Source organism: Callorhinchus milii, unplaced genomic scaffold (assembly GCF_018977255.1).
Source record: "Callorhinchus milii isolate IMCB2004 unplaced genomic scaffold, IMCB_Cmil_1.0 Scaffold10, whole genome shotgun sequence".
Taxonomy (NCBI): Eukaryota; Metazoa; Chordata; class Chondrichthyes; order Chimaeriformes; family Callorhinchidae; genus Callorhinchus; species Callorhinchus milii.
The window spans coordinates 4124931-4152120 of record NW_024704751.1 but is presented as its reverse complement, the minus strand read 5'-3'; the positions used below and the strand labels follow the sequence as shown (position 1 = coordinate 4152120).

At 48.9% G+C, this 27190-nt stretch overlaps 1 protein-coding gene across 1 annotated transcript in view; it reads right to left on the bottom strand.

Moving 5' to 3' along the window:
- Positions 1-26312, bottom strand: part of LOC103183313 (rap1 GTPase-activating protein 2) — a 107759-nt gene extending 81447 nt beyond the window's left edge. Inside the window, exons 1-2 of the mRNA XM_007900723.2 lie at positions 26211-26312; positions 18564-18599 (exon numbers count right to left, since the gene is read on the bottom strand). Of these exons, the coding sequence (XP_007898914.1) occupies positions 18564-18599; positions 26211-26254 (80 nt within the window). The 5' untranslated portion in view covers positions 26255-26312. The remainder of the gene's footprint in view (positions 1-18563; positions 18600-26210) is intronic.
- Between the last annotated feature and the right edge of the window lie 878 nt (positions 26313-27190).

Sequence of the window (27190 nt, the reverse complement as noted above, 5' to 3'; positions counted from 1 at the left end):
TGCCGTCTCGGGCATCCCAGCGCAGTCAGGCACAGCATCTACAGTGCAATCGATCCAGCGCTGGACCATTTGGGAGGTAACGATTCTCAACACAAACGGTTTCTGTCTCTGTCCTCCCCCGTCCCAACCACCCCCCCCCCCCCCCGCCGACCACCACTGTGGAAACAGGTAACAGACAACAGTCTGGTCATTTGCTTTCTTCAGCTGAAAAACACGGGCCCAAGGGAAACGGGGTAGTAAATGCCGGAGTAAATTGCCATCGAAGCACTTGACTTCCATCAGGGGGAAGGAACAAAGGCACTTGTTCCATTCTGCGGAGCCTGACTTTAACCAGCTTGAGCACACACAGTTGCAATACACTCAATGCCTTCAGCTCTGTGACCTTGAAGCACAGGACACCGCTCAATGTTCAGCTGATCACTGTAATTCATAGTGAGTTACTCCGCTCAGCGATGATACCTACAGGAGCTTGGACACGGATTTACGCTGGTTCTTATAACATCGCAAATTTATAGCTACAAAATCTTACTCGAATTAGAATTTGTCTGCCCGTCCTAACACTTTGAGCCCCGAGTTTTCCTGCGTGGTTCAAAGTAACATCTCACAGAAGCCAGGAGTAACAATGCAATGATCCCGGCGTTTGATGGAGCGCCTTTCGCGCCGGAAGGCCGTCTCAAAGCCCTTCAGGGGATTTTATTGTGAAGTGTCGTGACTGTGCCTTTTTGTAGGTGAACGCAGCAGACACCGACAGTCTTGCAGTGAGTGACCAATTTTATCTGGGGGATTGTTGGCGAGGACACTGGGGGAGATAGAAGCTCCCTTCTCTTTTTGAATGCTACCCATGGGATCTTTAGAGTCCGCCTCAACAGGCGCAGACAGGGCATCAGTTTAACGTCTCATCCAAAGGTCAACGCCTCCCAACAATGCAACGCAACCTCAGCATGGACTAGATGGGCCAAATGGCTGTTGCCATAGGTGGCAGGTGCCATAGCACTCTTTGTGACTCCACGTAACATTTTGGTTTACGATTTAAGACTGTGTAGAATTGCGGTCTGGACGACGACAACAGCAACAACAACTTGCATTTATATAAGGCCCTTCACACCAGACGGCGTCTCAGAGCACTTAAGGACATCAAGGAATCTCGAGAAGTATTCCGATTCCCATTCTTAAACCCATAATTCTCACTCAGAACCCGAGCGAGAGATAGACAGAGAGGGAGAGAGAGGGATATAGATAGACAGAAAGAGAGAGAGAGACAGCCAAAGAGAGTCTGAAGAAAGGCTATTAGCATTTCATTTTCATGGCTGCGATATTTTCATGGCTGCGGAGCTTTTTATAGCATTCGGTCACTTGGGGGCTCGGGTGATTGAGTTGGATGTGAAGTGTGAGAAAGACATCATTGGAGATGGACATCAGGAGCGGGGGTGGGGGTGGGGGTGAGGCATTAACGGGTCAACTTTTGCAGGGCAAAGGCAGCCTATTATTCAGCACAAACACACGAACGAGTGTTATAGTTGCAGGCCGCGCAGAGGACAATGAGTGGTTTGTTTTAGTAACTTAATTTCCCTCTCAGCTTAAGGCACCTCCCTGCCTTTCTGACCTCCTCGCTCCCCACTTCACTACCCGCTGCCTCTGCGTGGCTGGCGCTGGCCTCCTGCTTGTCGCTCGTCCCCTCCCCTCCTTTAAGCCACTGGGCCCCAAAGCGTTGGAACTCTCTCCCCCCCCCCCACCCTCACCCTCTCCGGCTTGCCCGCTCCTCCCCCTCTTTTAGATCACGACTGAAGACCTTCCTCTTGGACCGTGCTTACAGTCACGTCCTCCCTCTCCCCGCCCCCCACCGCGCACCCACCCAGAGCTCGGCGTCTGGCTCCGCCACTGTTAAGCGCTCCGAGACGCTGGCCTGCGCGAAGGGCGCTATTTAAAAGCAAGTTGTTGTTGTTGTCGTCGTAATTTTCACACACAGCAGGAAGGATTGTCACACATTGCGAGCTGTGTTAATACAAAGAGCGCAAAGACAGACACACAACGTTAGGCGAAGAGACACGGAGCCGTAAGATGAATAGATCTAAGAAGTGATACGGACAGATTGAGTCTTCACACGGTTATTGATGTACGACTTACAAGCTACCTCTCTCCTTGCGGACTAAAGTGATATTCCAGACCCCCATGACCTGACACATGCCAAGCCTCAGCCTCTCTCACGTGCTGTCTGTCTGACACGCCCGGCATTTTAATGGCTTGCATTTCGTGTTGGGTTTGGCTATAAATCCCTTCCTTCACTCCCCAGTTCCTCCCTACCTCTACGGTCACCTCCGCTCCCCCCCACCCCCGCCTCCACTCCCCACTTGTGCTTGTCCACCATTGTAAAGCTCTCTGAGACGTTATCCTATGTGAAAGGCAGTGTAAAAATGCAAGTTGTTGCTGTTGGTGGTGATGGTTCATGCCTGCGATGATCGAGATAAACCACGATCGAGGCTGGGGTTTGAGAGTTGGGGAGGGGGGGATCGAGTGCGGTGCTGAGGGACTGTATGAGCTCAAAGTCTTGACGTGGGGAGGGGGGGGGTTTGAACCCCCCCGGACTCAGAGATGCGAGCGCTATCCACTGAGCCAGGCTTGACGCCACACTCGTGTGACATTACTGTGACTTGCAGTCATAAACCCGGCATCGAATTTCACCAGTCACATTCCTTGATCTCCGTTAGATAATAAGCAAATCCGATACTCACCACCAGCAATTAGCGAGAACAGGTTCACGGTAACCGGGTTTCACTGGGCTGCTAAGTGACTGCAGGCTGTTTACCAACTCCAGAAAAGCCACTTCCAAACGAAGACTAAATTTACCAATTTACCGACGATCTGACAGCCATTTCAAAGACCGAGATGGTCACAAAGATTCCGGCCCCTGAACGACGACAACAACTATTTCATATTTATACATAATAATCCTATAATTATAATATAATATAATAATGATAATAATCCTTGCATTTGACATAGCGCTTTCCACGTCTTCTAGACGTCTCAAAGGGCTTCGCAGAATAAACTGTAATGTAAATTGACTGTATGTTTTGTGGGCAAAATGCGGTAGCCAATTGCGCACGGCAGCACCCCACAAACAGTCGTGGATTGAGTGACCAAGTTATTATTATTATTTATTTTATGAGGGGATTATTACCCCCGGAAAGCCATCCACCAATCGACTAACCAATTCGTACTTTACTAGGTAAACAGAAGCGTGTGGAGTATGGAAACTTGCCTAAAGTTTGTCCCTGCCCGGGAATCGAACCCAGATCCTCTCGCTTTGCGAGGCGAGTGCGTTAACCACCGCATTACAGAACTCCAGTGTGTGGACGTAGACTGGGATACCAGTCTTCAAGAGCTTCTAGTTGAGGCTAACACCATTAAAGTGTGACTGCTAGGTATAGCTCCCCTCTCGACTCTCTACCCCCTCCTCGCTCCCTCCCTTCCCTCCCCTCACCCTGACCATTTCCCCCCAATGCTCGGTTCCTGACACAACTGTCCAGCGCCTTGGGACGTCCTCCCGACGTGAAAGGCGCTCTATAAATGAAATCTTGTTGTTGTTGTTGTTATTTAGGCCAGACTTTGGCCACCAGTGAGTGGTCTTCTTCGACTCACCGATTCATTAAGCAAATCAGGGCGACGCTTGTGATTCAATAACATTTCATTACATTCCGCATTAGAACACTGCCCCGTAACCACTGCAGTTTATTGGATTCCAGTCATGTTTCGCCGGCTCCTGAGGATCTGCCTCATTAAAGCACTGTAGCAAAATGAATTACAGAAAGCCCCATAAGTAGAAAAGGCTCGCAATAAATACTATCGAAGGAAGCTAATTTTGTTTCCGATCCGCATGCCGGAAAGCCAGAACGTGGTTCAACCTTGCTGATGAGATAGATGGAGGGGAACTCGTTATGTCAAGCTCTCTGCAAGTCATGGTCAACGGAACATTGGAGGATTGAATAGCCAGTCAATAAGGTGGAGGAAGAGGACAAAGGGCTTCAACAACCCGTCCACTTTAGGTGTAGGAACTTATCACAAGTGCTTAACGTCAAAGCTTAGCCCCTAACTCTAAGCAGGAGGTTACTTCAAAAGTCCGTTCGAAAAAAATATATACCACTGATAATAAGTTGGTCACTCGATCCATGACTGTTTCCGGGACGCTGCTGGGCGCAACTGGCTGCCGCGTTTCGCCCACAAAATATGCAGTCGATTCGCTTTACGGTAAATTCCGTGAAGCGCTTTGAGACGTCTCGAAGACGTGATAAGGAGCTATAACCAATGCGAGGATTATTATTATACTTATTATTACTGTGCCCCTCTCCCTTCCCATAGTAAACAGACATAGGACTAACTAACTCGCTCACTAACTCAACAAATCACCAACCAACTAACCAATTAACAACCCTTGCGTTTGATGGAGCGCTTGTCACCTCGAGAGGACGTCTCAAAGCCCTTCATTCACGCACGATACACTGCGAAGAGGAGTGACTGTGTGTTTTGTAGGTAACCACACGTTAGCAGTCAGTCTACAAATTCACGGTCGCTACACGACACAGTGAAACACTCGGAGCACTTTGAGACATTTCGACAGTGCGGTAAGACGCTACATCAGATGGAAGGATTCTTATAATTATTGCTATAGATAATATTTTATATTTGAATTAATTATTAATTAAGTTACTTATCTGGGTGAGGAGGGGAATGAAGGCGGGTGTGGGGGTGGGGGGGGGGAGAGGGAGTTTGGCGGGAGGAAAGGAAGAGATGGTCTGGAATCAAACCCCTCGATGGCTCCTTTCACAATCCTCCCAAATAACCATTATCATTCAGAAATGTCTCGACAATACAGGGGGTGTGGGGGTCGATTGCTGTAACGTGTGATAGAGATTCAGCTCTGAGGTGAGTTCATTTCCGAGCTGCCTCTGTTCTCCCCTCATGACCTTACGCTCAGTTACACAGAATTACTTACGACAGTGGGATGTGATGATTGAAAAATAACACCTGAGCAAATCAAATCTCAGAGCTGACATTAAACACCCACATGGTAGTGGGTGGGGGAGAAAGGGGAGGGGGGAAGATACTACAGCGATTGCAGCTGTGAGACGCTGCCCTATCCTAACGTGCGTAACACCGGCGCGACATAAATGCAAGCTGTAGTTGCTGTCGATCGTGATTGTTGGTATGTTTTTTTGGGGGTAAGTCTTGTATTTAGGTCACAGTGTACGAGACAGGCTTGTGAGTTGATGCCAAGTCAAGGGAATAAGAATAATGAGCCGGGGAGAGGGGAGGGGAGGTGACTAGGGTCGGAGAGGAAGGTCTTCAGGTGCAACCGGAAGATGCGGAAGGAGGCAGAGGGATTGGGGCGGGAGAGTTCCAGAGATTCGGGACGTAGTGACTGAGAAGCTGGGGGAGGGGAGGGGGCGGGGTGCGCGGGGGATGAGAGGAACATGCAAAGGGAGAGGGACAGGGAATACACAGTGAAACTTTGTGGATTCTTGGCATGTAGCACAAGCGGAGGATGACATCATGTCACCATGAAATCTACACAATCAATGAGAGGGGATCAGAGGGCTTTATTGCTGAACAAATACCCTTCTGAGCTTCGGAAAGTTCATTCACAGCCCAGGAAGAAATACGGGGCAGACCACATCACCTTGACCTGATCTGCGTCTGATTTACAGTGGGGGCTCAGGGTCACAGTATATCTCAATTTTGTTTAAAATTAGATGATTGGATTAAATTCCCTTTGACGCCCAGAGAGGACAGAGCTGCTACCGGTTGCCGTTTCCAGGCTCATTGGAGAGAATCCAGAGCTTTCACACGGTTGCAAGTCGCCGTTGACACAATCTAGTCAAGGGGCAAAGATCACAGGCATTGGGTGTGTGTGTGCGTGTGTGTCAAATATCTGTGTCTCTCTCCATTAAACATTTCAATTCTTTTTCATCAGAAGGGCAAGGTGACACCTAACAGGTTTGGTCCCTTTCTCCTCTGTCCCCCCCAACCACCACCACTTTTGAGACATTAATTAAGTGGCCCGAGTCTCTGTTCGTGTGGACGTTAAAGAGAAAGGAATTTCTCTCTCCCGCTGTCCTGGCCAACAATCCCCCCAAATCAAATCAATCAGTCACTTCATGGCTGTTTGTAGACATTAGCTGTGTGCAAATTGGCTGCCACGTTGGCTCACAAAATACACAGCCACTACAGCCTTGTAAAGTGAATCAAGAGGAGCTTGATTCCTGGCATCTCTTCCCCACAGCGCACCAGACACGGGGCCTCGATCAGACTTATCAACAGGTATTGATTCAGCCTGAAGTTCCCAGTCATTAGCACATGATGTCTGTGTCTCAGAGCGATACACGGAGCAGAAAAGACAACTGGCTAAGTCGCTGTTTTTCACACCATCTAATAAAGAGCCAGGACAGGCCCAATGATACCCTGGCCCCTCACCTTACCTCTGATTAAATAAAGACACGTTGTGTGAACAGAAAACTTATTTAAGCGCTCTGAGACGCTACCCTGTGTGGAGGGCGCTATGTGAGTGCTAGTTGTTGTTGTTATTGCAGGTTGGAAAGGTTCTCATTGGGGCTGAGCTGGCTGTGCATCAAACGGTGAAAGAGAATGGGAAACTGCAGAACAGCCATTGATGCAACAACTACAACAACAACTTGTATTTATACAGTGGCCTTGATGCAAGTACAGCATCTCGAAGCGCTGCACAGTCAATTCACCGAGCAGTGTATCCCGTGAAGCGCTTTGAGACGCCTCAACGACGTGATAAGGCGCGGTATCAAACGCAAGGATTGTTATTATTATTATTTGTGGCTGAGAGTAAAGACACGGCGGCGCAGGCTGAGTGGTCTTCTCCTGTCCTTACAGTTAAAGTTCTTGACATTATCAAGCCCAAATCGTTCAGTCATCAGTTGCCACCACTGAAATACCTGCCGCAAGTAATGACGCTGATTCCATCCCACTCCAGCTCAGTAATCATTGCACAGTCGCAAGATAATTGGAGCAAAGCATCTGTTTGTCTGTCAAATCAGCGATTGGTGCGTGTGAGTGGGACTGGGAGTTTGAGAACTAACAAGTATAATTCGTGGCTGTTGTTGTTATTGTTGAAGGGCGTTATACAAGCGCACGTTGCTGTCCTCGTTGTTGTACGTGTGTCCAAGAGAAAAACAAATGAAGCGCATCACCTGTGTATCTGTTTCCCGTCCATCCCCATCACCCACCCATCCCCTTTCCCCCTCCCCACAATGAGCAGTAAGCGAACCGGTCCATTATTGAAGCCGGCAAAAATGTTCACGACTTATTTCATGCGCAGCAAGTGTTGCATTAAGACGACATAAGCCTTTGGGTTTGGCTGTCTTTTGGCACCATCTCGTGGAGAGAAGCAATCGGCGCGCAAAGGCTTGGTTTGAAGTGTACGCTCGATGCACCCCAGTAAGCGAAAGCCAGCAAACAACATTAAAAATAAAATAATAATACGTCTCGCAATTGATGCAGCGCCTTTCGCGTCGAGAGGGACGTCTCAAAGCATTTCGCAGGATTTACTGTGACTCTGTGTCTGCAGCCAATTTGACACACAGCAAATGTCCCACAAACAGCCCCAAAGTGAACGATCCATTTTATTTGGGGAATTGTTGGTCAGGACACTGGGAGAGAGAGAGAGAGACTGCTTCCCTCTTTCGATTAATCCCGTGGGGATCTTTAACGTCTACCAGAATAGGCCGAAGAGTCCTCACAGACGGGGTTAGCTGAGAGCCAGGAATTCCACCGAGTCTTAAGAGTTCACGTAGAAATGGTACAGAAAAAGTTTCTCAATTCAGTCGTAGTTTGGAAGCTGCTCTCTTTCTAAGAACGGCGGAGGGGGGGGGGGGGGGGGGGAAACATTCCCAGATTTGGAACTAAGGATCAGGTCTAATTACAAAAGGGGGTCAAGATCTTATTGAACAGATTCTGTGCGCAATTGGCTGCCGCGTTTCGCCCACAAAGTATACAGTCCCTACACTTTACAGTGCTGTATATCCCGTGAAGCGCTTTGAGACGTCTCGAAGACGTGATAAGGCGCTGTATCAGATGCAAGGTTTATTGTTTGGTTTTATTTATTATTCTACCTCTGAGGTTGTGTCGGGTTTCCGCAAATAGACCTGAAATTCCACCCCGGTTTGTTGTCTGTTGTTGAGAAATCTCCTGAGAATGTCGATCTGTCCCTGTACAGGCTGACAGCCCTGTTCGGGAGCTCGAGGGGCGGCTATTTCACTTGATTCACTTGCATTGTGATAGTTAAACGCCACAGGAGGGTGCTGTTGACATTCAAACAAATAAATACGTGCAATCTTTGCGTTGCTACAGCCAGCAGCTCACCGTGTCACTGAGATGTCTCAAAGCACGGCTTACTGTGCCGTGTCATTGTAGGCGGGTGCAGAAATGCAAATGTTTGATCCATCTTAAGTATCATTAAAGCGCACTTTTACAGAGCCAAAGCTCCTGACTGGTAGAGTGGTCCTGGCTGGACAAGCGATGGGAATCCTGCAAGACAGTCCCCTCAACGGCAAGTTATGCGGTTCGTATGTGGTTAGATTCCAACAGCGACCCACACACTGGGGTCCCCCGAATGCTCCTCAACCCCCCCCACCCCCCCCAAACCTTGGCTCGCTCTCCAAATTGCACCTAACACTCTCCGGAATTAGGTGAGCAGAGTGCGTGTGTCTCTCTGGGGGCAGAGAAGGTACGAGTTCTATTCCAGTCACAGGGGAGTTTCCATGTGCAAGTGGCGCAGACGTGTCGAGTGATCGATTTGGTTTGGATACACTTAAGTCAGGCGATGGGTTTGTGTGTGTGTGTCTTCGAGACGTCTCAAAGCGCTTCACAGAATATACTGTAAAGTGAATTGACTGTACAGTTTGTGGGCCAAACGCAACGTCTGATTCCCCGCCTACTTGTTTACTTTGCCTTTAAGACCTCTGAGCTTATCGTTAGTACATCGTCACGATCTCAGGAGTTTGTGGTTTCCTGTCTGTTAGTTGCTGCATCAGATTTCCGACTCTTGATCTCTCCTCTGCATCGGGCACTTTTTTTTTTGCTCAGGAACCTTTGCCCTCGCTCCGCAGCGTGCGTCATAATAACCAGCGTACAATACGGCACCTCGTCGCACGGTCCAGGCGTCTCAAAGTGCTTCGCGGGATTTCACCGTCGAGTGTAGTAACTGCGTGTTTTGTAGGCGAACATTAATTTCAGGGCTTGGGTGCGGGAGAGGGATGTGGGGAAATCCATGGCTCTAATTCAAAAGAGGGGGATTCCATATCAAGTGCAACAATAATTATTATTATTAATAAAGAAGCTGTGGGCACCTCAGCCGTCCCAGGAGGTTACACAGAGGCCAAACAGGCGTCGCTACGATGTGTGACAAACATGCAGGGTGTAGCTCTGCCGCACACCGACGCTGACCACAGCCGAGGCTGTTCACACAGCGAGAGCTTCCACCTGAGAAGGGGAGCAGGTTGTACTCTTTTCTTCCAGCCTGCAAGTCGAGGGGCTTTCTCGCTCTGGGTCGAGGGTGTGAAGGGTGTGGTGCACACCTCGATCTTTATCAGAGCCCATCCAACGAGTCTGGGTTGCAACCTCATCTCCTGCCCGGCCCAGAGCAGCCTCTCTGCTCTGATCTCAAGCCTTAACGGTGTCGCAGCACAGAAACGGGCCAACCGGCTCATCCGACAGTCCTTCCCGGTATCAAGCGCTCCGAGCCGCTATATAAACACACGTTGTTGTTATTTTTATGACGTTCCTCTGGGATGAGACCTTAACCCCAGATCCCCACACTTGGTCCGGACGTTAGAGATTCCGTGGAACTATTCAGAAAGAAAAGGGAGTTTCTCTCTCTCTCTCTTTCTCTGTCTCTGTCTTTCTCTCCACACACACCCCGCCCTACCCCTCACACTCCCTGGTGCCCTGGCCAACAATCCCTCAGATAAAATTGGTCATTCACTATAACCGGTTGCCGCGTTCGCCCGCAAAAAAACGAACGGTCACTTCGCTTCGCCGAAAAACTTTGCGAAGCCATTTTTTAAGGCGTGGGGATATTCTCCCTTGTGGGGGTAGGGAGGAGAGGAGATGTAATAGAGAGGAAGGGCAGCAAAACTACCCGCCCCAGAGACATTGGGACCGTGTGTTTGTAGGGGATCCTGGCGGCCAATTTGAGCACAGCAACGACCCACAAACAGGCGTGAAGTGAACGACTAGGTCCTGCTCGCTCAATGCTCCCCGGAAGTGAGGTCTCGTTGACGTATCGGGCTTGTGTTGGGAGTTAAATCTGCAGCCTTAAAGCGAGCGAGAAGCAATGCAAGCCATTGCCACAAGACTATTTATCTGGATAAATAGTCCCTCTCGATAATTATTTGGGGAGGACAAGTTCGCAGGGCTTTGGGGAGAGAGCGGGGGTGTGAGACTGGAATTGGACAGCAAGTCTGGGTTGGGTTCGATCTCCCGTAACACATTCGTTCTGGGCTGCACCTTCTCTCTGACAAACCTTTGAATTGTCAGCACAGCAGCAAGTGTGTAAAACTGCACCAAAGGTGGCAGAAAGTGCGCAAAAAACCACAGCCAATAATAATAATAATACTAATAATCCTTGCATTTGATACAGCTCCTTATCACCTCTTGGAGAGGTCTCCAAGCGCTTCACAGGATACACTGCAAAGTGTAGCGACTGGATATTTTGCGTCTCCCAAACTGCATCGGATGCACAAAAGTTGCAGCTAAAGGTGCAGACAAACGGGGCAATGTTTTTTTTTTACGCTAAAAGCATCGATTTTAATCCCCAACAGTCATGTTCCGCGTCAATAAATCTAAGCAAAGCATCGGCGGGAACCTGCCACTGGGATTCGATCAAGATTCAGGAAAATATGCAGAGAGAGACTATCCCTGATTAACATCTTTCTCTCTCTCTCTCTCTTCTGGTCCTAGTTTTCAGCCATTTGATCTTCCCGTCTGCCTTCCCTGGCAACACTTGAACAAATAATAATCCTTGCATTTGATACGGCGCCTCATCGCGTCTTCGAGACGTCTCAAAGCGCTTTGCGGAATATACCGTAAAGTGTAGTGACCGCATATTTTGCGGGTGAAACGCGGCAGCCAATTGCGCACAGCAGCGTCCCCGCAAACAGTCGTGGGTTGAAGTGACCAAATTATTATCTTTTTTTTAAAAAAAGTGTATTTTTGTTTTGATGGGTTTATTACCCGCGATTCGGAAAAGCGATTCGCCAATCGACTAAGAACTGGGTTCCTACTCACTGCTGGATGAACAGAGGAGCGTGGAGTAAGGAAACTTGCCTGAGGTTTCATCCCGAGGAGTTTTGGAGTGGGAGTAGGGGAGGGGGGGGAAGAGGAACGGAGGGCGAGAGGGAGGGAGAGAGGGAGAGGAAAAACAGCAAAACTCACCAGAATATCCTGGGTCTCCGGTGTCTGGTACTCGAGCAGCTCATTGCCTCAACTCTCTATCGCCACTTCCCCCAAACCCCTCGCCCCCACGACAACACCCCACCACCCACCCACCCAAAAAAAAAACCCCACAAACTGCACAAAGAGCGCTGGGGTGAATCGTTCGGAGTTGAAGACTTTGGAGAATTTTTCTTCTCTCTCCTTCACGAGCAGTTTTTTGTGGATCAAAGAGCACGGCAGTCTGAGACGGACTCAAAAAACACTGCAATAATTCCTCTTCTCTCTCTCTCTCTCTCTCCGTCTCTCTTTCTCTCCGTCTCCCTCTTGCTCTCTCTCTCTCTCTCTCTCTCGCTCTCTGCATCCGAATCCCTTAACAATCGTTTGGCCAGTTACCATGGAAACTAATAAAAACCGAATCGTCTTCCAAGTTGACGCTCTGCGTAATTGAGTTGATTAAAACGCAGAGAAGGAGAGGGAGAGGGTGCTGACCTCCATCTGTGCTAATGATACAATAATGACCTGCTTTACCATCACATTTCTGCGATAAAAGACCATTTAATACGGGTGAGGTTCACTCACAAGAGTGCCTCAGCTCCTATAATAATAATAATCATAATTATCCTTACATTAGTTATAGAGCCATAGAATATTACAGCACCGAAAGAGGCCATTTGACCCACCTTGCTTGTGTCGGCTCTTTGAAAGCGCTATCCAATCAGCCGCACAGCCCCTCTCTTTCCTTTTATCCTTTCGAATTATTCCTTTTCAAGTACCCATCCAATTCCCTTCTGAAAGCCTCAGAGGTAATAGCCTTTGATGCTTAAATTTAAACACCTCGGGATGTTCCTCCCGACGTGAAAGCTGCTATATCAAATGCCAACTCGTACTGGACACAGCGCCTTTCATATCAGGAGGACGTCTCAAAGTGCTTCACAGGATTTACTGTACACGGATAGCGACTGTGTGCTGTGTAGGAGAATGTGGCAGCCACTTGCGTACAGCAACGTCCCGCAACTAACAACGAAGTGAGTGACTGATTTTATCTGGGGGATTGTCAGCCAGGACACCGGTATAGAGAGAGAGAGAGAGAGAGAGAAAAACTCCCTTCTCTCTCTTGTTATGGATATAATTGCTCCTAATACTCGACGCACCTTACAGCATGTAATAGAAGATAGGAACAAGGAGTAGGCCATTCAGCCTCTCAAGCCCGTTCCACCATTCTATCAGATCATGGCTGATCTGTATCTCAACTCCAAATACCCAGCTTTGCCCCGTATCCCTTGATATCCTGAGCTAACAAAAAAAGTCTATCGACCGTAAGAAGACCTAAAGCAAAGAAAAATGAAATTTGCAAGCGTGCATATGTGCAACGTTCAGTCTGATTCGGATACTCCTAATAATAATAATAATCCTTGCATCTGAGATAGTGCCTTATCGCATCCTGCAAAGCTCTTACAGCCACAGAGGGCTGGCCTGATGTAATTACGAGCTTCAGAGTAAGAATTAAGAGGATCACAGCAAACTCTTAGAGCAAAGGGAGAGACAAGATTCCTCACAACTATCGGTCTCGAGAGAAGACGACACAGAAGGTGCAGAAAATGTTAAATGGGATTGAAAAAGTAAGCCCGGATCAATACTTTAGGATACATCGTGACAGGAGTTTAAAAGGACGTAAGATATAGAGTTGCGAAGGGCAATTTGGGGAAGTTATTTTTTTTCTTTGTGCAGAGGGTGATCAATGACCGGAACTGATTGCCAGGAAAGATAACAGAGGTCAGGACACTGGGACTCATTTAAAAAGCAGCTTGATGCAGTGAGGGGGCGTGACAGTAGGAATGAGATCAGCTGGACTCAAAGACTTCCTTCGTCCAGAATAATCTTGCGATTTTATGAAACCTAAACCACCCAATTTTTCAGATGAGCTTTTCGGTGTTTTATCGGCAAGATTTCGCCAACCGAATACACCCACTAATACAACAACAACAAGATTGCATTTATAGAGCGCCTTTCACGTCGGGAGGACGTCCCAAGGCGCTGGACAGTTGGATCGGGACCCGAGCATTGGGGGGAAATGGTCAGGGTGAGGGGAGGGAAGGGAGGGAGCGAGGAGGGGGTAGAGAGTCGAGAGGGGAGCTGACGGCACGGTCAAAGAGAAAGGTCTTGAGACCGGCCTTGAAGGAGGAATCCTAATACTACTAAACAATAATACTTGCTTTTGATACAGCGCCTTATCACGTCTTCAAGACGTCTCAAAGTGCTTCACGGAAAACACTTTAAAGTGTAGCGACTGTGCATTTTGCGAGCGAAACGCGGCAGCGTCTGACGGGTAACGGGGGCTCAGAGTAAACAAACGCAAGATCGCTATAGTAAAGAGACTTTTCCCTCCCCCCCACCCACCACCCGATGCCCCAACATATCTTTTGGCAAAATATGAATCTCTTTCCGTTTGCTGGGTCATGGTTGGCCTGTGGTCTGGTTGTGTAGCTGTGAGCTGGGCTATCTATCACATTAGATATGACAGAGCAGAACACTGCAGGACCTTGGTCGAGAAAAACAAACTGAGTCATGAGGCAGTGGAGATTACACAGTAGCAGTGGCGAAGACAAAAGTCAGCCCTGGTTATAAACCGTGCGAGGAATGTTAACACCTCATTAGTTACAGCAATAAAGTACAGGGCAGCCCTCTTGATAACACACTTAACCTCTCTTGTCATCCTTCACAATACTTTACAATTACTTTACGGTGTATCCTGTGAAGCGCTTTGAGATGTCTCGACGATGCGATAAGCCGCTATATCAAATGCAACGATAATTAATTATTATTATATTATTAGCCGACACTCTCCTGTGTGAGCGAATGCAGTGCAATGTAACTGGGAGAGGAGCAGCTCCAGGAATGAGATACTGAGGCAAAGCTGTCTCTTGCTCGGTTTGGGAGATGGGGTGAGCGAGAGGGAGAGAGATGGCTTTTATTGTGCCCTTTAGTTTGTGTAACAAGGGATCTGTGTACGTTGGTCAGGGAAGTGCTCCAACCCTGTAAAGAGAGAGAGAGAGAAAGAGAAAGAGGGAGGGAGAGAGAGAAAGAGAGGGGGAGAAAGAAGGGGATGGGAGAAGTGGGGGGTGAGGGGTGTGGCGGCGAGAGCAGGGGGGAGGGAGAGAGCGGGCGGGAGGGAGAGTGGGGGGGCGGGGCGGAGGGAGAGCGGGGGGGAGGGAGAGCGGGGGGGGAGGGAGAGCGGGGGGGGAGAGAGAGCGGGGGGGAGGGAGAGCGGGGGGAGGTGGGAGGGAGAGCGGGGGGAGGTGGGAGGGAGAGCGGGGGGGGAGGGAGAGCGGGGGGGCGGGGCGGAGGGAGAGCGGGGGGGCGGGGCGGAGGGAGAGCGGGGGAGGTGGGAGGGAGAGCGGGGGGGAGGGAGAGCGGGGGGGGAGGGAGAGCGGGGGGGGAGGGAGAGCGGGGGGGGAGGGAGAGCGGGGGGGGGAGGGAGAGTGGGGGGAGAACCCTGAGGGCGTGACCACTTGCAAATGTGTCGGCTATAAGGAGAAGTGAAAGGCTTTGCTTTCCTCAGCCATTTCCCCAAATTAAGTTGTTTTCCCTTCAGTGGCACATATTTTGTTCAGCATTACACATCAGTAACCCTGACCTCAGCAGTTTTTCGTCTTAAACAAAATAACATTAAGAACCGGTCTCCGGAACGAGAACAACTTGCGTTTATATAGCGCCCTTCGCCTTGAAAGAGCTATTGAATGGTCTTCAGGGAGAGAGCGAGAGAGAGTGAGTGAGTGAGAGAGAGATAGAGAGCGAAAGCAGTTGTGAGTTGAGATTCAATCGATTTAGACTGGCCTTGGATGCACTGCCCCTCAGCTGACAATAATAATTATTTGTACTTAGAAAGCACCTCTCACTTTCAAACACTGATTGGGAGTCTGAGATGGATGGGGTGGTGGCTGGAAGCACAGTCAAAGAGATAGTATTTTTTTTAAAAAAAAGGAAAAGAGATGGATTGTAAAAACAGTGTTGAAGGGGAGCAAATAATAATAATCAGCAAATAATTACACTGTAAACCTCTCCCTGTCCTCTGGTACTGTTCCCACCCCTTTAAAAACCGCTGTCATCGCTCCTATCCTTAAAAAACCCTCCCTGGATCCTTCTCTACTCCCTGACCACCGCCCCGTCTCCAACCCTCCCCTTTCTCTCCAAGGTCCTGGAACGAGTTATTGCTTCTCAGCTTTGCTCCTTCCTCTCCCGCCACTCCCTCCTCGAACCCTCCAATCGGGGTTTCCATCGCCCGCAGCACAGAAACCGCCCTGGTCAAAGTGACAAATGACATTCTGTCCATCTGCGACCAGGGCTCCCTCTGCCTCCTCGTTCTCCTTGACCTCTCTGCTGCTTTCGACACCGTCGACCACTCTATCCTCATCCATCGCCTCTCCTCTCCTCTCATCTCCATGGTGCTGTCCTTGATTGGTTCAGATTGTACCTCTCACACCACCTGCACTTCATCTCCTCAAACGGCTTCTCCTCCAACCCCCGGACTGTCTCATGCAGCATTCCTCAGGGCTCCGTCCTTAGTTCCCCTCCTCCTCAATATCTATATGCTCCCTCTTGGTGATGTCATCCGCAACACAGGGTCAACTTCTGCATGAATGCGGATGACACCCAACTCTACCTCTCTGCCTCCACCTTTGACTCCGACCACTGCCGTCCTGACAGAATGTCTGTCAGACATCAAGTCCTGGATGAGAGCTAACTTTCTTCAGTTGAACATCAACAAGACCGAGGCTCTCCTGATTGGCTCCCGTCAGCACCTCCACACCTCGAGTGCTGACAGCATCACCATCCATGGTTGCACACTCCACCTCACTGAGCCAGTCCGGAACCTTGGGGTCTTGTTTGACCCTCAATTATCCTTTCTACCCCACATCTGTGTCATGACCCGCTCTGCCTTCCCCCATCTCCGCAACATCGCTCGGCTCTGGCACTGTCTCACAACGCAGGCCTCCGAAACCCTCATACACGCCTTCATTACATCGAGGCTCGACTATGCAAACTCACTGCTTGTCGGCCTCCCCAACTCCTCCCTCCACAGGCTGCAGATCATCCGGAACTCTGCAGCCCGTGTCCTCTCCCGCACTAGGCTCCACGACCCTATCGCTCCCATCCTTACCCAACTCCACTGGCTTCCCATCACACAGAGGATACAGTTCAAGATCCTGGTCCTCACCTTCAAAGCCCTCCACGGTCTTGCTCCCCTCTACCTCTCCAACCTCCTAAGCTCCTACCACTCTGTTCACTCCCTCCGCTCAGCGGGCTCTGGCCTGCTTCACGTCCTCCACCTTGCTCGCCCCACTTGCCCAATTGGTGGGCAGGCCTTCTGCCACTCTGCACACACCCTCTGGAACTCCAACCAGCAGTCCCTCCATCTCGTCCTCTCGCTCGTTACCTTCAAGACCCACTTCAAGACCCTCCTCTTCGACTGTGCTTTCGATCTCCCTGCTTCCCCCACTGCCCTCCACCCTCCCCACCCCGACCCTCAGCTCAGGTCCGTAACTCTGTCTGTCCAGCGCCTTGGGACGTCCTCCCGATGTGAAAGATGCTTTACAAATGTAATTTTGTTCTTGTTGTAATCCTTGCATTTGATATAGCGCCTTATCGTGTCTTTGAGATGTCCCAAAGCGCTTCACGGAATATACTGTAAAGTGAATTCACTGTACATTTTGTGGGCGAAATGCGGCAGCCAATTGCGCACAGCAGTGTCCCACAAACAGTCGTAGCAATTGAATGACCGAATTAGTGTCATTTTTTTTGAAGGAATTATTATCCCCGGAAACATCACTTTGGCACAACCCACTTGGCAAGTTGCCGTGGGCAGTGCCAGCGGGGTGGGCTGAATGGCCTCCTTCTGTGCTGTAAAAAAAATCTACGGTTTCCACCACACTCCACTCATGTGTCTCTGACCTGGTTTATCACCTGCCGTGCTTTCGGTGCCCACATGAGGTGAGATTCCAAGGTGAGATGTGAGCTCCTGGACTGACCACACATCTGCGGTTGCAATGCAGCAAAGAGCTTCAGATCCGATCAATAGCCTATTGGACTCGGGAAAGGAATCTGGGCAGAATTGGCCTCCAATAACCATTACCTCATCAACGTCTGGTCAGGGAAGTGGGGGAAAACATCAGCTTCAACATTCAACTTGCTTACTCACTCCTCACATACTCACTCCTCACATACTCACTCACTCATTTGAGCTGCCAGGATCAAAGCACTTAAAGTGACTCAACCTTCCCGACGTGAATGGAGCTGTATAAATGCGGCTTTGTGTTGTACTTATAAAACTGTGTGTGCTAAACATCGCGTGTGGACAAGGCAAGAGCTAAACACAGAGCTCTTCCGGGTAGGATGGTCGAGGCAGGATCTATTTTAGCTTTCGAGAGGGAATTAGATAGAAATCTACATTTCTATGGTTTCCATCAACAACAACTTGCATTTACCAGCGCCCCCTCACTCAGGGTAGTGTCCCAGAGCGCTTGACAGTGGCTGGTGGGGAGGTGACTGTAGACATGAAGAAGAGGCAAGGCAGAAGGGTAGAGGAAAAAGTTCCAGTGTTTCGGGGTGCAGTGGCTGAAAAAACAGCCACCAATGGTGGAACAGGAAGCATCACAATCCACTGACCTCTAAACCTGCAGACATACTGGGCAACAGGGAGATCTATGGGACCGAATGGATTGCTCTTTCAAAGACCCAACACAGATGGACTGACATGAAATTTGTACCTCATCACTCTTCTTGCAAGCGGTTCCATCAAAAGCATTGGTTAAAGGATATCACAACTTATAGTGAGTTACATCTGCCCTCCCTCAAAACCCTGGGGTTTCAAAAACATCTTGCAAACAATAAAAAGATTGCGCTACCATCCTACGACCGGTCAGAAGACTTGGAAATGCAGGCAGTGGCTCAACAACTCATAGAAAGATCACTGAACGCAGGTAGATTGTCCGCAACTAAATTGGTAGAGATGGACACGATCAGAACACAAGGTAATGCTCTACCTCCCCCCCTAACCCCCCCCGCCTGCCCAAGGAGGTCAACCAACAAAGCACAAAAAAAGTACTCACTTCAATCTCAAGGCAGCCAAAGAAGATTTGTCGATCCTGAAAGAAATAGCATTGGTAAAAATAAGTCAATCTGTGTAGTAAATAAGTAAGGATCATTGTAAAAAAAACGTAGCCTTTTAATCCAACAGTAAGATAAACAATCCTTACAAAGCCCATCACCCGAGTCCTGGCCAACATTCCTCCAATGCCGGTCGCTCACTTCGTTGCTGTTTGTGGGATGTTGCTGTGCGCAAATTGTCTGTGGCATTCGCCCACAATACACAGTGTCACTCCACTTTACACTCGAACCCGTAAAGCGCTTTGTAAAGCGACACGAAAGGCGCTGGACCCAATGCAGGGATGTTCCGATCAGCAGCAGGTCACAGGGAATCGCTGTCAAGTGTAGCGATGTGTACGCTGGTAGGCAAGTGAGACAGAGCAATTGTGCGCGGTAATTAATGTCCCGTTTACAGCCACAAAAGCAAACGATCAATTTGAGGATTTCTGTGGGAGAATCCGACGCACTCGGTCTCGGATCGATGAGCACAGGAACGATGAGGGAACGTGTACAGTGAAACGTGGTGTTACACATCGGCTGAAGAACGAGTGCAATGAGCAACCATTCCTGTTACCTAGGCGGCTCAGGTGATTACATTTACATGGCGTCTTTCAAGTCAGGAGGACAACAACAACAACAAGATTACCTTTATAGAGCGCCTTTCACATCCCAGTCAGGGATCCGCACCCGAGCTGGTGGTTGAGATCAGGAGGGCGGGGAGGGTAGGGGAAGGAGGGTGACCGAAGGCACAGTGGAAGAGCAGGGTTTTGAAGGAGGTGAGGGAGGGGGCAAGACGGAGGCACTGTGGCTGAAGGCCCGCCCGTCAATGGTGGGGTGCGGGGGGCAAAGCGGGGGACGTGAAGCAGGCCGGACCAATGGATCATTCCTGACCGTGTGGAGAATTACCTTCAGTCATCGCGCCCAAAGCCCTTCAATGCTGAACCGGCTCTATACGAGCAAAGCTTTTAACGCAACACAACAATCATCACCTGGGTGGTCTCTCAGCCTCATGCAGGCAGCTCGGTCAGGTATTCAATGAGAAATGGGGATCATCAGCCTCGCCACTTGTCACAACCCTGACTCAATCTCTTCAATGAGTCAACCTCGTTTCCATTCACTGGTCGAAGAGCCTGACTGATAATCAGACTGATAATCAGACAACTCCGAAGCTGAATGAGAACAGGTGCATCTCCCAAATGCTTTGTGACCCATTTGTCAGTAAAACTCTTTCCCCCCCTTTCCCCCATCTGAGGATCCTGGGCTCAAGATCTCACATCAGGACTTTGAGCTCACGGTCCAGGCTGACGCGCTCCAAACACGGCGATTGTTGCAGGTGTCGTCCTTCGGTCGAGACGTTAAACCAAGGTCCCGTCTGTCTGTTTGCGCTAAGGGTCTTGTGCAGCTTCGCGCGGGGTTTATTTCAAAGGCACCGGTGGCAAAGCTGGAATTTAACCAGCTAAAAATTGCACAGCCTGCCATCGCAGAGCCCTGCCTTGACAAGCACTCCACTGCTGTTGTATTAATTACAATAATCCTCGCGTTTGATGTACTTTCATCTCATCAGAAGAAAGTCGCATCCGACAAAACAGCACACACCTCCCCCCCTCCCCCCCACCACCACCAGTACATTAGAGCATCAGCTTAGATTGTATAGCTCCACATCCCAACGTGGAGCTTTGAACCCACAGCCTTCTGACTCGGGAGGCAAAACAACAGCAACAACTTGTATTTATATGGCGCCCTTCATCCAGGGTGTCGAGTCCCGGAGCGCTTCAATGAATCGACCTCATTTCCGTTCGTTCATTCCATTCATCCAGTGATGCCAACTGAGCCAGGCTGACACTGTATCGGGAGGCCTGTAACTCAGTGGTTAGAGCACTCGCCTCGCAAGCGAGAGGACCTGGGTTCAATTCCCAGGCAGGGCGAAACCTTAGGGAAGTTTCCTTACTCTGTTTACAGCGGCTCTGTTTACCTGGCAGTAAGAAGGAACCCGGTTGTTAGTCGATTGGGGATCGCTTTTCCGGGGGTAATAATCCCTTCAAAAATAAATAAATAAAATAATAATACATCGGTCACTTCAAACCACGACTGTTTGTGGGACGCTACTGTGCGCAATTGGCTACAACGAGTTTCGCCCACAACACGTACAGTGAAGCGCTTGGAGACGTCTCGAAGACGTGATGAGGCGCTACATCAAATGCAAGGATTATTGTTATTAATAATATTATAATAAATACCTCAGCGACCACATTGACTTTGACACCTGCCCGGAGTGTGACTGCAGGTTCATTCACAGCTACTGCTCATGTGTAAGGGCAGATTGGGTGTGGCCATCACAGCCATCGTGTGATATAGCCTGGGTAGCTATAACTGGATGAGGTTATGTTACAGAGAGCGGGTCACTGTTTGTTGAGGTGTTCGTGCTGACGCCCATTGCACGCCTGTGTGTTTAGGTGATGGTGACCTTTAACAAGTGAGTGTTGTGTAAAAGGGGTTTCGTAAAAAAAGTTCACTGAGCTCTCACTGAGCAGTCTCCATTTCCCACATCAACAACAACAACTTGCATTTATAATTGCACCCCTCGCGCAGGATAGGGTTCCAGAGCTCTTGGTCCCAAACATAGATATCGGCTGATATAGGCCATCTAACTGACACACACTCAGTTAAATAATAATCCTTCCCATCTGATGCAGCGCCTTTCACGCCAGGTGGACATCTCGTAGGACTCATCGTAAGACTGCGTATTTTGTGGGCGAAAATGTGCAAATGGAATGGAAAGGAATGAACTGCGCGGAACGTCTGCATAAAAAGCGGAATTGCTTTCTGCCAAAATGTTGTGAACAAAGAAATGCCACATCGGCTTGCACAGTTGGGTATAGGAGGGAGAAAGGAACGGGTGGAGATTGATGTGGAGTTCAAACACTAGTGGCTAGTTGGGTCGAAACGGCCTGTTTCCATGCTGCACAATCCATGTGAATCTACCTAAAGCAGGGACGTCCTCCTGATGTGAAAGGCGCTGTAGAAATGTCATTTGTTGCTGTCAAGGTTCTCTAGCTCCACGTTATAATGCTCAGCGGGGATTTTTTTTTGAAGCCCTTAGTGGATCGCTTTGAAGTGTGAGAGTAAATGTTTGCTCCAGGTTCATTCTAAACAGCCCGCCTTCATTCTGAAGCTCATTGGAAAAGCAGACTACGTACTAATAATGCGTATTGTTGCATCAATGGTGCTTTTCGTCCTTAAGCAAATATTCCAGACAGCCTGTCTGCAGCTCGAGCCTTTACAAAACAATCGATTTTCAATGAACAGAAACATCAGACTTGTGATAACTGCAGAATGCTTTCTCAAAGGGGTGAAGCTTTCATTTAATGTCTTGGTTATTTTGTGGAATCAAGTTCTTTCGTGTCGGTTGCTAAGTAACCAACCTTAAGATCTGTGAGTTGCTATTAGAAACCAACAGCGTGTATTTTGCCAATTTACTGCATTAACGAGAAAGCTATTTATTGTTCCTTTAGTCCAATCTCGCACCACTTGGACAGGATTGGGTTTCTCATTAAAAACCCTCGCATCGGATTCAGTGCCTTTATCATTTCGTCAAAATATCCCAAAGCGTTTCGAGGGGGTTTTACTGTAAAGTGGCCGATTGTTGGCTGGTTTAAAGTTAAACGGTACGTTACAGGTTATATCCCCGCGTGTGATTTAATGCATCCATAAAACACTATTAAAATGAGTCACAGGCAGAGCAGGTAAATTGCTAACCCTCTGATATCAAGGTGAGAAATGGAAGCAATGCACTATCTCGCCATGAGCCATTGCAGCTCTTTATCAGGCGAGGCAACCAGTCACCGAAGCGCATTGATGATCGACCCAGCTGACGAAGGGCGATTCCGAAACCTAATTTGGCAATCAATGCCGGTGATGCGATTTGTTCTTGATAACTGTGCCAAATTGAGCTCAGTCCTTGCATTTGTTATATTCCGACTGGAGTTAGGAAGCTAATAATAATCCCGGAACTTGATACTGCGCCTTATCGCGCCTTCGAGACGTCTCGAAGCGCTTCACAGAACATGCTGTAAAGCGAATCGACTGTACATTTTGCGGGCGAAACCCGGCGGCCAATTGCGCACAGCAGCGTCCCCACAAACAGTCGCGGATTGAAGTGACCAAATGCTTAGTTTAAAAAAAAATTTCGAAGGAATTATTTCCTCCTGGAAAATCGAGTAACAATCAGGTTCCTACTTATGGCTACGTAAACAGAGGCGTGTGGAGTGAGGAAACTTGCCTAAGGTTTCGCTCTGCCCGGGAATCGAACCCAGGTCCTCTCGCTTGCGAGGCGAGCGCTCTAACCACTGAGCTACAGGACTCCATCTCCCTGCTCATCCATTCTTATTTGCAGGTGCACAGACCCTACCTTCAACCTGGTGCCATGGTTGCATCAATGAATCAACGGTTCCCCTTCTCGTTTCCCCTCCGTGATCTCTTTATTTTTATTCATTACGTCGAGGTTTTATCAATCGATGGATTACGTGCAGCTTTGCCTCGTAATGTATTTACACAGGTGTCGTATAAATATTTCCGAGCTTCGAAGCTCGCTGCAGTATGTTTGAAGGTAAATATGATTAGAGCTTGCGAAGCCTTCAGAGGATATATTCATTTTGTTTTATTGCTCCGTTTTTTTTATCGCGTTCCAATAATTCAGGGTTTTGTTTTCTTTGGCTCCACTGAACCCATTGTGTGTCTCAAGTGGCTGTTCCCCCACGTGTCAGCCTCTGACGCCAGGGGGTTGTGGGTTCAAGCCCCACGTCAGGGCTTTGAGCTCACAGTCGAGGCTGACAGTCCAATAGAGCGCTGGGGGAGTGCATTGCATTGTCGGGGGCACTGTCCTTCGGCTGAGACCTTAAACTCAAGCCCCCGACCATCTGTTTGGATGGATGTTGAACGATCCCAATGGCACTGTTCGAAAAGAAAAGGGGGTTTCTTTCACCCGCTGTTCCAATCGAAAGGTTTTACGCCGATAATGCGTCACTTTCTCCTTCCTCTCCCACACCCACACCCCCCCGCCCCGCCCCCACGCCCGCCACCCTACACGCACTCACAAACACACCCACCCGCTGTAGAACGCTCCATTCCTTTAAGGATTAACGATCAAGCCTTATCTTTAAGGAGTTCTCTGGACCGGAGTGAACCGACTTCATCAGGAACACAAAGCAAAGCGCCAGGGGAACAATCTGTCCGTATCGGGTCAGACGACTGGTGGGGAAAGTACTTAACCCCTCGAGAACCAGCCTCTTACCATCACCTCAAAAATCATCCTTGCATTTGACACAACACCTGATCACGCCTACCGAAACCGTGTCGAAACCACCCCCCGTCAAATTGAAATACCAATTTTATCTGAATGTTTGTCGGCCAAGGAACTGGTTGAAATCTCCCCCTTCTCTTTTTTTTTGAATAGCTCCATGGGATCTTTAATGTCTGCCTATGGGACCTCCGATTATTGTCTCATCATCCGATGCACGGCACCTCCAACAATGCAGCGTTCGCCCTCTCCAACGCTGCACCGGTTGACAACAACAACAACAACAACCACCACTTGCATTTATGTAGCGCCCCTCACACAGGGTAGCGTCCCAAAGCGAGTTCAAAGACCCTACGCGGGGCTTGAACCCACAGAGGCGAGAGCCAGGCTGTTCTTAAATGGTCTTTTTTCTCCGAAGGAAGCCAGCCTCCGATTCCTGAAGATTGATTTTCCCGCTCGAGGTAACGCACCATTTGCTGTTGAGATGAGGTTCATGTGCCTCTCACCCTCTCTCTCTCTCTCCTGTCTCTCTCTATCTCACGCCCTCCCTTCCCTCAGCTCAGGATAGCAGTGGAGCAGAATGGGTTAGCAAAGAGCATGCGCCCACAGCCGATTGCAAGTCAATAATACATCATTTCTGCTCCATCGCATGAACAGCACTTTAACCAGCAGATGTCATCAGGCATCAGTTTAAAGTGGTTAGCGAGAGGGCAAAGGAGGGAGTTTAAGAGAATGTTTTTTTTTAACAGAGAAGAGTTAGGGGGTGCGGTGAATTCGAGACTGGATCCACATTAGCTTCTGAGCAGGAACTGGGTAGATACCTAAAGAGGCACTACGTGGGGGTAAATGGGGTTCTAGCAAAGAGCCAGCACAGGCACGATGGGCCGAATGGCCTCCGTCTGTGCTGTAAATTCCTTATGGTTCCCACGCTTGCCGTGGCCAGTGGTGCCATTTTGTCCTTGCGTATTCCAAAGCCGTTTCAACTCCTTTTTCTCGGAAGAGTAGTAACCGCTTGAGCTGCAGTAACAGGGCATCAAACATTTGCCCCAAACTGGTTTGTGGTACCAGTTTACACAAAGCAACTTCGCCACCTGCGGGCAGAGGCCTGGTATTACACGAGCCCGCACTTCAACAACAACAACAACATACATTTGCATAGCGCCTTTCACGTCGGGAGGACATCCCAAGGTGTTGTTGTTAACAGTATATAAGACATGGCGATCATAATTTTTTTTGAAGCCCTTGTATTTCACACGGCATCTTTCACGTCGAGAGGACGTCTCAAAGCGCTCCGCAGGGTTCTCCGTCAAGTGTAGTGACTGTTTGTTTGGTCGGCGAAACGCGGCAGTCAATTTGCGCGCAGCAAACAGCCGTGAAGTGATTGACCAAAATGTAATCTTATGTTTCATATTATACATATAATAATTCATTGGATTTTTACAGACACAGACACTGACACAGGCCATTCAGCCCATCATATCTATGCCCGAGGGAGATGGTTTCCACTCAATCCACCTATCATAATAATAATGATAATAATAAAAATAATCCTTGCTTTTGCATTTGTTATAGCGCTGTAACCCATAACACGTCTTCGAGACGTCTCAAAGCGCTTCACAGGATAGACCGCGAATTGAATTGACTGTGTCTCCTCTGTGGGAGAAACATGACAGCCAATTGCGCACAGCAGCGTCCCCACAAACAGTCGTGGATCGAGTGAGCAATTTTTTTTTAAGGAATTGTTATTCCCGGGAAAGCGATCCGTCAATGGACTAACAACCGGGTTCCTATCGCTGCAAGGTAAACAGAGACACGTGGAGTAAGGAAACTTGCCCAACGTTTCGCCCTGCCCAGGAATCGAACCCAGGGCTCTCACTTGCGAGGCGAGTGCTATACAAAATACAAGTAGCTGTTGTTGTTGTTGTTGCCGGTCACCAGAGACTTCCTTTCTGCACGGCTTAGCTCCACACCACACTGCGTCCACTCCCTGTGTGCTTATTTATTCATCACGTAATTGCAGGTAATAATATTACCTGATTGATATGCTGCAGTAAAAGCCGAAGGCATTTTGAAACACGATTCAAACTTATTCCCTGCAACAAGTTTCCAAACCACGAAAGATGTCTTGACGCAAACCCTCCCTACTGGATTCTTAAACAGCTAAATTAGCTTCGGGGAAAATAAAATAAAACCTGCAACGTATTGATTTGTTGCCCCACCACGACTCTGGTAACAGCTGGAAGAAACAGCTGGACAGATCCCAATCGTTCAACGGAGTTAAGAATCAAATACGTCAACTGAAAAAACAACTCACCATCCAAAACCACCAAACGAAACACTGCGTCTTCTCCGAAACATCACTGCTGCCAACTCAGTGTGTGTGTGTGTGTCTATGCAAGAGAGCTAGAGAGGGTATCTCTGTGTGTGTGTGTGTGTGTGAGAAAGAGGTAGAAGGTGTATCTGTGTATGTGTGTGAGATAGGTACAGGAGTAAAGCGTGTATCTGTGTGTATGTATATGAGAGTGAGAGCGGGTGTTTGCGTTTGAGAGAACACTAGAGTGGTTATGTGTCAGAGAGGGACTGAGTGTGTCGTTGGCTATGAGTAAGAGAGAGAGAGAGAGAGAGCATGAGTTGGTGTCTGCGTAGATGTATATGGGAACCTGCGAGCTCTGAAGTCAGCCAAGAAATGTTCCTGCTGACAAACTGTACGCAAACCTCCAACGACTCACTACTTGAGGCAGTCAAGCAGGAAACCCATTCACACCACTTCCTGGATCTTCGATCATACATCACTCCCCCTTACCATTACCAGCGCTATGTGCAAGACTGGTACAATGAAGTACAATCAGAGGGCAAAGGGTTCCGGTCCATTTCAAATGCAAGTGGCGGGGGAGGGAGGAAGAAATTCTACCTGTGTCGAGATTCATGTGCGAAAACTGGATAAAATCGTTGAATTTGCTCTCAAAAGAAACTTACAGAAAAGGCTTTTCTTTTCAGAAATTTTAAAGGCTTTTAAGGCTTTTTGCCAAGACCCCCACGGTGCTCAAAACTCGAAGAGAATTTCTGCCGGTTTCCTGACCAACAATTCCTGCAAACCCTCCCCACCGCCCGCCCCGATAAAAGTGGCCATTCACTTCACGACCGTGCGGGGGATATTGCTGTCTTATCAAGGATATCAAGCCTTGCATTGATGGGGATGGAACCCCAGGAATTTGGAAGCACCGTTTCCATAGGGGATTCTGAAGTCATGTATTTGCAACCTTGGGGATATTGGGCGAATCTGGGGAACACCCC